Raw genomic sequence first — 14,186 nt, 5'->3', positions numbered from 1 at the left:
TTTCTGAACGCCAGCCCTCACTATGTCCACTGCATTAGGATGGAAACCTGATATGTCCGCTGGGAGGAAGGAGAGGAACGTACTTAGCTCTGACCACACCACCACTCCGCAGCTCCTTGAATTAACAAAACGCTATCTGATATTGAACTAGTAGTACTTTCAAGCAGAATCACGTACAGTTCAACCTGGCATGATATTGCAAGCCGTAACTGCAGTTCATTTCTAAAATGAAGCCGGTTCAGATGGAACTAAAACAGTCTAGTATTGTATGAACTAACAGATCACATTTTACAGCGGAGGAGACATGTCCCATCTACATCAAATAAAAAGGAAAGACAGGATTGTTACCAATCAGATGATTATAAAATGTAGCAAACAATGCATTGGTCATTCGGCCCAGCATCCTCTAACCAGGAGGAGACATGCTGCCAACAGAACTAGAATGACTTCCATTTCCATCATGCTGCCCTACCTGAAGCGCAGTGACTTTGGCAGGTGGGCATTCCTGGCCCTCCTGAGGAGTGACGAGGTGGCGCTGGTTGCCATGGCGGCCATGCTGATGCTGTAGTATGGTCCTTACTGGGAGTCACTGACGTTAGTTAACGATGGCAGAAAGAGGCTGCAGCTCATCCTCACGCCGACCATTATCCCCCAGTCCTGCTGGCTCTAAAGCCTCTAAAGTCCACTTTCACTACTCCGCTGGCTCACAGGTCAGGCAGACGTCACCCACATGGGCGTACTGCCACACAGTGACAGATGGGAAAGCTGACAGTACTCCATGCATGTAGCCTACCAGCTACCCGCTAAGCCACTAGCATAAAGATAGATACAGTACTTCTCTATGGCCGCTAGCCTGTGTTCATCACTAACTCTGTAGGCTACAATCTGCACAGTAAAGTCAGAGAGTGAGTGAGTGAGTCTCTGTGTAATGGTACTGACGCTGCATATTCTGCCTGGCGCATGGCGCTGCATATGAACACGGGGTGACTCGGCCCTCGCCAGGCAGCAGAGAGACCAGCATGGGGGAGACCCCCTCCTCAGAGCAGCGAGGAAGCCCGCCAGGCAGGGCCCCGCAGGGGGAAGGAAGAAGGCGGGGGAAGGAAGAAGGCGGGGGCAGGCAGCCCCCCCCAAACCAATACTGTTCAGCAAACTCACTGGAGCGTTGAGAACCCCAAACATATCAAAATTAGCTATCCACTGTTCAGACCAACAAGGAAGGGAGGGTAGCACACTGTAAACAAAGGATTACATCTGTCTTGGTCTGGGTCTCACATGCATGGATACAACAATGCCTAATTCTACTATTATATTGACTGTATGTGAGGGGGGAAAAAGCAGTCAGGCTTACAGTAATGCCATTATCTCCCAGGCTTATAATCCTGGAATTAAAGACAGATTTCTCAGAATAGCACTCAGGACTGATAATGGATGGGAACATAATGTAAGATGTGGGTTTCTTAAAAGGCTGTACAAACACTGTATAAACCAGCACCTTGGTAACCAACCCCACGCAACAGACAGGGTATTACAGATGAATGTAGCAATTGCACATTGTGATTCACACCACAATACAACACACACCACAGGAGAATCACTCCCTCTATCATTACTTTTGACTAGCCACCTCTATTAACATCATCATGAAAGGACATCCATGACCCACCAGCAATGAACCACATAAGGAAGACCAAGAGGATATTTGATGTGGTGAAAATGAAGGACCAATGATGATCAGTCCCTCATGCCTAAATCCACTCCCAGAGAGGCATAATTAAGACAAGCAATGTGAATTGTAGATGCAGTTCCTTGGTATTGAAACATGTGAAATATGGAAGGAGGTGAGTGAATAGTTTACCTGTCATTCTCTGGAGGTCTCAGGGAGGGCAGTCTGAAGCTGGTGTTGCGGTCCAGTTTGGTCTGACTCTTGGTCCGTTTTACAGATCCCTTTAGTCGTTTGCTGAAAAACCCCTAAGGGTACAACAGAAGAAATGACCTTGAGGAGAATTGCTACAGTCAGAGACAAACATCTTACTATGTCTGGCTGTGTGTCTCCTGTGGGAACCAGTTGCTGCAACTAGTCTGTGTTTGCATTGGGAGAGGTGCTGTGGCAATGAGTGGCTAATGTGTCACACAGGTCATACTATATCAGGTCAATTTCAAACAAATCTTTAACTAAATGTTGTGTAACGTGTAGCCTACATACGAACAGAATGACGTTGTGTACAACACTGTTCCTGTCTTAGACTTTTGTACGCTCATTTTGTGAATTAGTAGCTAGTGTGAGTGACCAGCTGACCACAATGACCACAATGACCAGCTGACCACAATGCATTGTCATGCTCCGGTGAAACACGGGAAACTGAACAGCGTGTTGGCGGGTTGTGAAACAACCCCATTCAGACTGAATACTATGATGTCAGAAAGAGTAGACACATTGAAACCGATAGGGGACTTGAGTCAGAGCTGAGACGGACATTTAACCGCAGTATTAGTCATCTATCACCCAATCACTTCCTTTAGCTAATTTTACAGTAACAGTTGAGATAACAAATAAAATATGATCAGGATATATACAGTACGCAATTGCTGTTATGACTTAATTAAATGGTTGAAAAAATACATGAAGAGATCAGCAGGATGTCAGGGCAGTGGAAACGTGTCACTCATTTTGACATTGTGTGACCTTGACAGCAGAAGGAATTAGGCAGTCAGATATTGTATATCTTGGAAAAGAAAATCTATTGTACTCCAACTGCTGTATAATGCTTACCCTGTATGTTGATATAGGATATGGTAATGCAACACTGAGTGCATATTATGACCTCTATGACGGTGAGAGAGTACTGCCAAGTCTGCACAGGGAAGCCATGTTACTTATTAGCAAAGCGGCTATAAACACTATGAAGTGCACTCCACTATATTAGGTGTTGAAATGCTGTGTAAAATGACTGACGATGACATACAGTACATGATTTGATGAGAAGCGAGAGAGCGAGAGAGAGCAAGAGAGTGCGAGACAGAAACAAAGAGAGAGAGAGACAAAGAGACAGAAAAAGAGAGACAAAGAGAGAGACAAAGAGAGACAGAAGGAGAAAGAGGGGGAGAAAGAGAAGGGGAGAAAGAGGGGGAGAGTGGTAACAAGGGATCGTTGTACGTCCACAGAGAGGATGAGCACAGGAAGTCGTTGTCAGCTTTTCGACATTCTCATTCACCTTGGCAGTGTGGAGGAGGTGTCTTAAACAGCTCATTTTCAGTCAGAGACAACAACAGCACAACCCTCTCCCCTCTGCTCCCCTGGGTGCCTGCATTTATAAAGCCTGTCGTGTCAGCACAACCGGAAAGCAGCCTTCACTTTGACTTGGTCCACAAACAGCATGAGGTTGGAGGATGTTAGTTTCCATCAAGTAGACAAACGCTAAGCTACTTCATAGTGAGGGCTGGAAGTGCCTGTATTCATAAAGCGTCTCAGCGTAGGAGTGCTGATCTAGGATCAGTGTTGCCTTTTAGATCATAATGAATAAGATTACATGGACCTGATTTCATCTGAACTCTCCACATGACAAAGCTTTTCTTCATCTATCTATAACAAAATGTTCTAAACCCATAACAAGAAGCCTTATAAACATGCCAAAGGTATGAGTTTCAATGATGAGTTTCAATGATGCATTCCATGGCCTAATTCTTCTGGTTATAAATATCATCAGAAGTGTGCGTCTGCGTTTCCACAGTCCTTTGAGGCACACTCCCACGTCGTCTCGGATTAGCAAGCAGAAGTTTTCTAAGATCTACATACCGCATCGTAACACTCTTACATATTTACTTAACAAAAATATTATTGAGATGGTTACAGACTTCTAGTCTACCTCTGAAAATTAGAAGAATGCTGATGTATTCTAAGAGAATCTGTGGCAAGACTAGTCTAGATACACCCATAGAGATCATATAAATGACTTGTCTATAGTTCTATAGGTAATTCTATGGATGAACCCTCCTCCTTAGCCCAACACAATAATGACAAGTACTGCTTCACTTTGAGGAGGAGACCAGAATGACATGAATCAGAATGTAGATGTATAGTATGAGACATGGTGGTATAACAAGGTTGAACCCCCTGGTGTATGATGGCTCCAATCAATGCTGACTGGCTCTGCGTCCCAAATGGCACCCTATACCCTACATAGTGCACTACTTTTGACCAGGGCCCATAGAAGCAGTGCAGTATATTCGGAATAGGGTGCCATTTGGGACGCGGCCTGGGAGTCTCCATTAGGATGGGATCGGAAGACAGAGAGTTTTACACACTGACTGAGCAGCTGAAAGCCCATGGCCATCACTGGAGCTCTGGGGAGTTTTAACAACGGAGATAACGCCGAACCAACTGCAGGCTTGGCTCTGCTGTCTGTCCATGTGCTTCAAACAAGAGGAGATATCAAAGGAATATAAAGTATGGATTGAAACCACTTCAACAGCAAATCATGAATGGTGTGCTAATTGCTTCGAACATAACAATTACTGTACCAAGACACTTAAAATGTCTAGTGTGTGTGTTTTTTGGAGGGGTTGGAATAAAGCAAAAAGACACGTTTCTGTTGGATATCGGTGTACATTGGATAATAAACACATTTTCGAATCATAACAAGAGAACTCACCGGTACTTTGAAGGGGGATGTGTTGGGTACGTCCAGGGATATGTTCTTCTCTGAACTCCCCAGGCCTGAGATACTCCGCCTCCTGGGGGACCTCTCAGCAGACACTTCTGTGGACAACAGAGAGAGAGAGGGAGAGAGACATTATTTCATTTGTTTTTTATATTAACAAGTACAGGTCGGAATATGAGATGGGGGAGATTGATGAGATACAGGAGGGAAGGTGCGTGATGGAACAGCTACCTCCAGGTGCATGTGTGGTCCGGGGCCAGCAGCACTAACCCTAGACCAGTCCCCAGCACGAGAGACATTAGTAAAGACAGCTAGCTGCCTTGAAACCTGGACTGGTGGAGGTTGAGTTCTATGAACACAGATGCTGCAACATTTGGGAGAGGGAGCCAGAGTGATGGGTGTACACAAGGACATCTAGAGCACCCAGACAGAGACAGAGGTGGGCTGTATCAAGCAATTACCTCAGGCCACCAAGAGTCTGTGTTGTGGTCCCCCAAGAGACCAGCTATGGCATTGAATGAATGCCACAAACTCATGTAAAAGATTAATAGAACAACAAAAATCCATCTCAGAATGCTATTCAGAGGGGTTTGTAATTCATTAACAATGAGGTTTCAGCTATAAGGTCACTGATTGCGCTTCACTGTAATCCTCGTTGAACAGGCAAGATGGAATAAACAACAGGACAATATTAATCTGTTTCTCTGTAGAAGACAGTTATTTCTGGTCCGTTCTGACAAGCTATGCAGTCTCTCTGTACGGTAAGGTTATGGCCATCTGTGTCAAGGATGAGGATGGACTCAACCCACATTTATTTTTCCCTCCGGTGGTCTCAGTTTACAGAGGCAGGGCAGGGCCATCACCATGGGACTCCAGCTGCTAGGCCCCAGTAAGCCTGGGCACCGGAGTGGCAGCTCAGCCAAGCCTCGGAGCAGTGCCCAGGCAGGTCAGGTTAGAGGCAGGAGGCTGGAGCAGTCCCTCAACTGACAAAGACCCTCTAATTTCTCATCCCCGAGTCCCTGGCTACATTCAAAATGGCATCATATGTAGTGCACTACTTTTGAGGGAATAGGGTGTCATTTGGGACACATCCCTTTACTTCCACAGCCAGTGCAGCTTTTACTGCAGCTGCATACAAGACAAATGCCTGTCAGTGCCTTACCAATGTTGCACAGAGCAAGAAAGCAAGCCACATCTTCCAAATAAAAAAGTCTCAAACCATTCGTCACATTGAGATCCCTGGCCGATATCCAGAGAGCGATTGATTGGAAGCTAAGTTTAGCCCCATTTTTGAGCAGATTGACCCCGTGCAACAGGAAAGCTCTGTGAAAGAACAAGCCACAACCATTTGAAGTAAAATAACAAGTTTTAGCAGACAAGACAATGGGAGATAACCTCCAGACTAGAGCAACGCGTGTCAGATCCCACGTTCCGATCAGGTTGTCCCTAAAGCTAGGCCTAACTGTAATCTATCCTTTATATTAAACGTTGGCACAAGTGAGACAGTATGCAGCAGTCAGCATTATTAAAAAGGCTACTTTTCAAAGTGCTATATCAAGTTCTCTCTCAGACACTGTCCTCTTGGCACCGCTGGCTGCAGCCCGGTCCATCTTAAACACTGCATGCATCATAATTCAGAAGGACTGAGCTCTCTGGCCGGAGGTGGCTTGAAGGGAGAGAGACACCCATCAAACGTCATGCACATCCTGTATAATATCAACTATGGACACTGACGAACAGCACAAAGTAAATATGATCAAAGAAGTTAGGCAAATATTCCGTTCAGTGTTTGTGAAAGACATGCTACCAAACGCATCATACGGAGCCTCAGTACAGACCCTAATGAAAAGATGGGCAAGCAGCAGTCCACAGAGAAACTTCACAATCTAACATAATGGCTTTTTAATGATGGTGCTCTGCACTGCGCACATGAGAATTAAGCATGAATAATTAACTTAATTTTAAACAATAGACCCTAATTAGAGAAAAAAAGACAGGAGAGTGAATCAGTACCTCGGTCACAGCTGTTCCCCATCATCTGAGGAGGATATGGACAGGGTCAGCACCCGATTGGCTAAACACCGACCATCACCATCAGCCAATGAGGCAAAGTCGTTTCCCTTTAACTGTCCATCTTCTGCAGTGCTGCGAAGCCATCCCATTGATAATCACTCTGTCTTTTGAATTAGTTTTGTTCCTGCAGTCTGGAATCCCACCTATTTCTCCCTGAACTGACACTCCATGCTTCCCCTGGTCTCCCCCAGTCTCTCGTCCCACTCCGCTATCTATATTTCTCCCTCTCACTCTCTCCTCTTGGCAGCAATTCTTAACCTTCACTTCATTTGTCTCTCCCTCCTTTTTGGCATGCCAGCAGCGGAAGAGATTTTACCGCATTTATTCAATCAATTGCTGTAACTGCACTCCATCGTTCCTCTTAGCAGAATAAAACAGAACTGCAAGTACTTCCCTCTTCAGTCTCTCTCTCCTCTCCCTTTTGCTCTTCCTGTACCGTAGCATCTGCCGGTGAAGCTACTGCAGTTGAAATGCAGCCCACCTCACACACACTGCTGGAACCACAGGACAAATTTAGAGCCACGCTTTAAGGCTAATTACAAAATAACTTGCTGCCTTACTCGACTGATGTAGGACACAACTCTGGGGGCTTTCTCATCATGTATGAGAGAGAGGAAGAGAAAAGAGAGCGAGAGAGAGGAAGAGAGAGAGACCTAGAGAGGGACAGAGAGAGAGGGACAGAGCGCGAGAGCGAGCGATTGGAAACCCATAGGGGGGATGGGCATTGGAAGCTTGCAAGATGCTATTTAGGAGAATTATACTGTAGATAAGGTGTTAGGGTGTTCATTTTGTTCCCAAAACAAAAATCGATTAACCCTCAAGTAGATTTAAGCAGGAGAAGACCCTTGAGGTTAGAAACATATTTTTCGAGGGGGACCTGACAAGAGGTCAGAGGAAGAGGTTAGTGTGTACACAACACAATAGCACAATACACTAAAAACAATCACAACGGTCAACAAGATGATCCTCTATGAGAGCTTTAAATTGAAAAAGTGATATGCTCTCCTCTAGTTTTAAAGTATTTTGCTGCTCGTTCCAAGACAAAGAAGCATTATAGGTGTGCATGTAAACAATATCACCATAATACAGCACAGATTAAAAATAATAACTGTCCCTTGGACAAGGTCTTTCCTGACTGACATAGAGAAGCATGTTTTATTCCTGAAATAAAAACCCACCTTAAAATTTCAGCTTTTAGGAAAAAAAAAATGTATGTGCTGTTTGAAACTCAGGTTTGAATCTATCCAGATACAAAAAGATACTTATAAGAGGCCACCCTTTCAGTTTGTTGACCATTTACAGTTAACATTTGCAAGTGACTCCATGTGTTCTGTAGTTTAATGTTTGCCACAAGCTACAGTGAATCACCACTGTCTGAAAATAGAATCAGAAATTTTCAAATGTCCACTATTTAACTTCAAGCGCCAGACTTCTTATGCACAGCAAAAAGAAGAGTGAGTTCATGTCCATCTATAAAGTTACTATTCAGCATTCCACACAGATACAACTCCAGACCATTGCTAAAAAGCTGTCATTTGAACAAATCTCTTATTAGTCCAATAACTCAGTGGTAAGAAATCTGCAGTGGTTGGGAGACTCAACTCTGAAAAAACAACAATGAGCACAACACAGATTTGTGGATCAGCAATCCCCGGTGACAGTGTTTGAACAGTGCAGCAGTGCCTTGTCCTCTACCTCAGAGCTTTAGTACATATTCAGCTGCATAATTCAGCTAGTGAAATCCTAAATTGTTGACTATGTGCATTGTGCAGCATGTGACCCAAGTTACCCAACACTGAAAGTTACTTAAACTGCAGAATTTTCCTCAGGGAATTTAATTTCCATAGTCCTTATCATGCAGTAGCATTAATGGTGTGGGTGTTGCGAGGTAAGTAAAAACTTGGGGCTGGGCTAAGTTCAATAATAGCCCAAAGTGCTTGAGAAAGATGAATTATTGATGATCACCATCCATACTTCAGATATCGCAAGCACAATGAAGTGGTGAGTGACAAAAGGAGTAGCAAACAAGAATGATGTTGTTTTCAAGACATTTTAATCTTTATCCTTTATTTGCATGAAATCTATTTTGATCTATTGAAACCATATGTTCGATAGCATGAAGGCCTACGCTACATTGTGATTTCTTACCGCATCACGTTTGGAGATAACGGAGCACGCTGAAGTAAAAACAGCATACAACTAGCCTACCATACTAGCTATTCTACATGCAAACAAGGACAATCTAGGATCACTTTTGCCTTTTAGGTTATAGACTAATGAAAGTACGGGGGGTGATCCCAACTCCACACTCCTACTCTGAGAAGCTTTATGAACACAGGTCCAGATGTTTAGGCTAGCGGCTACCTGGTATAAACGGTGTTCTGATAGAAATCTCCCAATAAGCATCACTTCTAATTACAGCGGGGGCCTAATTTCCCCGCGTGGCAGGCTATGCATTTTAACCCTGCACTTATCTTTTAACAAGATATTGATTTCAAGAAGGCCTGCACCGAATCAATTGTTTAACTGGATTTTCAGGAACGGATGCAGCAGGGGGCAAGGTGTTTCAAATGGCACCCTATTACCTATATAATGCATTCATTTGGATGGGCCCTGGTCAAACGTAGTACACTATATAGGGAATAGGGTGCCATTTGGAATGGGACCATGTCTGCAGGCAGGACGGTTCCCCACCAGACAGTCTGACGACGGCCTGCCTCAGTCAGCTCCTGTAGACAGCCCTGAGTAGTGACCTTGACATACTGTGCTAGATAAAGGCTGCCGTGGCAAGACCGACAGCCAGTCAAGCGAGGAAGGAATTGACACATTTGATAAAATGCCATTGCAACAACTTATGGATAGGCTGTGTTCATTCATGATATTGTTTGGATGATGCTGAAAAACCTGAAATAATAACAGCACTGTCTACTGAAGAATGTTTTGGGTGAGAGATAAATAATAATAGTTTCCATGCCCTGTCTATTTTCACATGAATGCTTTGTGGCACCTACTGACACTTCTCTGTATTGACATTTTATTTTATTTATGAATGTGAAAATACGTCCTTGTGGAAATGCCCAACTGTGGAAACAAAATACAGTAAACATCGGCTGTGAGCAGAGTAATTTACAGAAATGTCATTACAGAGAATTGTTTTCCCCCATGGTGAGAATGTAAGTAACAGAGTTGTAACCGAGTTGACAGATTCTACAGGCTGCTATTTGACAAATATAATTCATCATGATTAGAAATAAATAATAAAATAAATAAGTGAAATAAATGACATTGTCAACAACAAACGCTGCAAAATGCAGCATCATACGGATTGGATTTAGGCATTTTGAAAGTGACATATCTAGAAAACTTGATTGCGGACATGCAAAACATTTTGGGACTAAATCAACAATGGACGAATGAAACAAACACCAAAAGATGGTTTTTGGGTGGAGTTCTCCTTTAATTGTTATGCAGAAATGATTTGATATTGACATAAACATGGCTGCATTTGGGCCTTTAACCAACAATAACCTAGGTGTAGGATAATAGATCAATTAAATCATTTGACAGATTACATGACGAGAATATCACGTGTTTGTCAACATGCTACAAAGTTACAACGTTTCTACATTGTAGCCACATGATGTTACATTGTATCTTACAAAGTATAGATACCAACAGGGGCGTAGCCTAAGCGTTTCTGACCGAAAACTAGACAAATTGATTGAACATCCAAAACAAAATGAATGTAGGTGTTGTTGAGTGGCCAAAAGTAACTGGTTACGCATGGAAAAGTTCGACAGGGTCCTCCTGAGTAGTGGTGCGAGAGTTCTTACATGATTGCTCTTTTTGTACTCCAAGTAAAACATATTAAAACAACTTGAACCTACCCCATATGAATTCCATAGTTTTACAATCCAGAAATCACATTCTGCAGAAAATATACCAGGCAATTTCACAAGATCCTGGTGCTCGCTTAGGCTACTATCTCGTCCTTGGCTGTTACTTCGCCTCCCTTCAAGACATGCAGGAATGCAGAAAAGCCTGAGCCCAAGCCAGTCAACCCACACAGCCTTTCTCTTCTCTATAAGTCTTTTGAAATTAGCACAACAATAGCAGCCCTTCCATCTGAGAGCCCACATACCGTTCTCAAGACGTGTGGAACTTCCCTGCCAGAGCAAACCCTCTGCCCCCTCCGCCGCCCCAGTAAAAAGGGGGTGAGCGGCATATGATTAGAAGATTACTTACGGTAGATTGCACAGATTTGAACGTTTTCAGTCAGGAGAGTTGATGGGATCACATCACAAGATCTTTGTAGATTGAATGGATATACACTTGTCAACAAATGTATTACTCTGCCGAAATGTCACGTCAAAATGCCTCCATTCCAGCATGAAAAGCAGTCCTATTCTGTAAACTCACACACACATATCATAGCCTTAAACGCTTTGACATACCGGTAAGATTGTCAAATGCTTGCCTACCGACATGCTTGCCTACCGACACCGTCACCCCTGAACAGTGTCGGCAGTCAATCTATTTTGTGTTCACACAGCAAAGACCTTGAAGTCGTCAGCCACTCAGCCTTGTTAAAATACTCCAAACCAGAAGGTGCCAGTAGCGTTGCTTGGCAATACATGTCCGTGTGTGTTGTTTATTCCAAGATTAGCTAGCTAGCTGTGCTAATGTTGCTATTTTGTAGAAAGTCCTTGGTGATACTAGCCAGATGGCCATAGCTAGATAACTACCGAGCAAGATGACGAGGATGTTTCATTTTTATTCACTTTACATAATCCCATACTGCCAGTGCCAGCCCATAGCTAAATGTTTAGCTAGCTAATGTTACCATATAGTTAGCTAGCACAACATACTGAAGCTAGATAGTGCTGTGTCCTTAGCTAGCTAACTCGGAAGCTAATACAGGCAGCTGTTTCATGAAAACTAGCTCATTTATTGTGGATGTACGGAGAAATGCTCTCTTTTCCCCTTTCTGTCGTCACTCCTGTGTGGTGGGGGAGACAACAAAAATTGTAGTTTATCATGGCAATTTGAATGCACAGGGATACAGTGACAAGAGGCCCATTGTTATGCCATTGATCTGCCGCCATCACCTCATGTTTCAGCATGATAATGCACAGCCCCATGTCGCAAGGATCTGTACACAATTCTTGGAAGATGAAAATGTCCCAGTTCGTCCATGGCCTGCATATTCACCAGACATGTCAGCCATTGAGGATGTTTGGGATACTCTGGATCGAGGTGTACGACAGCGTGTTCCAGTACCCGCAAATATCCAGCAACTTCGAACAGCCATTGAAGAAGAGTGGGAAAACATTCCACAGGTCACAATCAACAGCCTGAAGGAGATTTGTCGTGGTGAAAACTGGTTTTCAAAGCCAGGCGCCTACTTTTTTTGTGACCAACAGATTCATATCAGTCATATGAAATCCACAGATTAGGGCCTAATGAATTTATACCAATTGAATGATTTCTTTATATGAACTGTAACTCAGTAAAACAGTAGAAATTGTTCAATTTATATTTTTGTTCAGTACATACACAACTGTTCAAACGTTTGGGGTCACTTCGAAATGTCCTTGTTTTTGAAAGAAGAGCAATTTTTTTGTCCATTAAAATAACATCAAATTGATCAGAAACGCAGTGGAGACATAGTTAATGTTGTAAATGACTACTGTAGCTGGAAACGGCAGATTTCTTATGGAATATCTACATAGGTGTACAGAGGCCCATTATCAGCAACCATCACTCCTGTATTCCAATGACACGTTGCGTTAGCTAATTCAAGTTTATAATTTTAATAGGCTAATTGATCATTAGAAAACCATTTTGCAATTATGTTAGCACAGGTGAAAACTGTTGTGGTGATTAAAGCAACAATAAAACTGGCCTTCTTTAGACTAGTTGAGTATCTGGAGCATCAGCATTTGTGGGTTCGAATACAGGCTCAAAATGGCCAGAAACAAAGCACTTTCTTCTGAAACTCATCAATCTATTCTTGTTCTGAGAAATGAAGGCTAATCCATGCAACAAATTGCCAAGAAACTAAAGATCTGGTACAGCGCTGTGTACTACTCCCTTCACAGAACAGCACAAACTGGCTCTAACCAGAATAGAAAGAGTGGGAGGCCCCGGTGCACAACTGAGCAAGAGGACAAGTACATTAGTGTCTAGTTTGAGAAACAGATGCTTCAAGTTCTCAACTGGCAGCTTCATGAAATAGTACCCGCAAAACACCAGTCAACGTCAACAGTGAAAAGGCGACTCCGGGATGCTGGCCTTCTAGGCAGAGTTCCTCTGTCAGTGTCTGTGTTCTTTTGCCCATCTTAATCTTTTCTTTTTATTGGCCAGTCTGAGATACGGCTTTTTCTTTGCAACTCCCGGAGTCGCCTCTTCACTGTTGACATTGAGACCGGTGTTGCGGGTACTATTTAATGAAGCTGCCAGTTGAGGACTTCTGAGGCTATAACGTAACAAAATGTGAAAAAAGGAAGGGGTTTGAATACTTTCCGAATGCACCGTATATTACACCAAAGGTATTTGGACACCCGCTTGTCGAACATCTCATTCCAAAATCATGGGCATTAAGATGGAGTTGTTCCCCCCTTTGCTGCTATAACAGCCTACACTCTTCTGGGAAGGCTTTCAACTAGATGTTGGAACATTACTGTGGGGACTTGCTTCCATTTAGCCAGAAGAGCATTAGTGAGGTTGGGCACTGATGGTGGGCAATTAGACCTGGCTTGCAGTCAGCATTCCAATTCAATCTAAATGTGTTAAATGGGGTTAAGGTCAGGACTCTGTGCAGGCCAGTCAAGTTCTTCCACACCGATCTTGACAAACCATTTCTGTACGGACCTTGCTTTGTTTACGGGGGCATTGTCATGTTGAAACAGGAAAGGTCCTTACCCAAACTGCTGCCACAAAGTTGGAAGCACAGAATCGTCTGGAATGTCATTGTATGTTGTAAAGTTAAGATTTCCCTTCATTAAAACTAAGGGGCCTAGCCCGAACCATGAAAAACCACCCAGACCATTATTCCCCCTCCACCAAACTTTACAGTTGGCACTATGCATTCGGGCAGGTAGCGTTCTCCTGGCACGATGGTGAAGCGTGATTCATCACTCCAGAGAATGCGTTTCCACTGCTTCAGAGTCCAATGGCAGTGAGGTTTACACCACTCCAGCCGATGCTTGGCATTGCACATGGTGATCTCGGCCATGGAAACCCATTTCATGAAGCTCCCGACGAACAATTGTTGTGCTGATGTTGCTTCCAGAGGCAGTTTGGAACTCGGTAGTGAGTGCTGCAACTGAGGACAGTGATTTTTACGCACTCGGCGGTCCAGTTGGGTGGCTTACCACTTCGCAGCTGAGCCGTTGTTGCTCCTATACATTTCCACTTCACAATAACAGCACTTAAAGTTCACTGAAACATCTG

General features: G+C 43.6%; 1 protein-coding gene across 8 annotated transcripts in view; it reads right to left on the bottom strand.

Moving 5' to 3' along the window:
- Positions 1-14,186, bottom strand: part of LOC115169783 (ras GTPase-activating protein nGAP) — a 98,387-nt gene that overhangs the window by 28,100 nt on the left and 56,101 nt on the right. For 7 of the 8 annotated variants that reach the window (XM_029725725.1, XM_029725726.1, XM_029725724.1 and 4 more), the window contains exons 4-5: positions 4,650-4,756; positions 1,856-1,968 (exon numbers count right to left, since the gene is read on the bottom strand). In XM_029725725.1, coding sequence (XP_029581585.1) covers positions 1,856-1,968; positions 4,650-4,756 — 220 coding nt within the window. Of the gene's footprint in view, positions 1-1,855; positions 1,969-4,649; positions 4,757-10,618; positions 10,779-14,186 lie in introns of those variants that run through there. The other variant, XM_029725727.1, reaches the window with a different exon arrangement.

This window comes from Salmo trutta, chromosome 31 (genome assembly GCF_901001165.1).
Source record: "Salmo trutta chromosome 31, fSalTru1.1, whole genome shotgun sequence".
NCBI classification, from domain to species: Eukaryota; Metazoa; Chordata; class Actinopteri; order Salmoniformes; family Salmonidae; genus Salmo; species Salmo trutta.
This window is presented reverse-complemented; position numbering and strand designations above follow the sequence as displayed.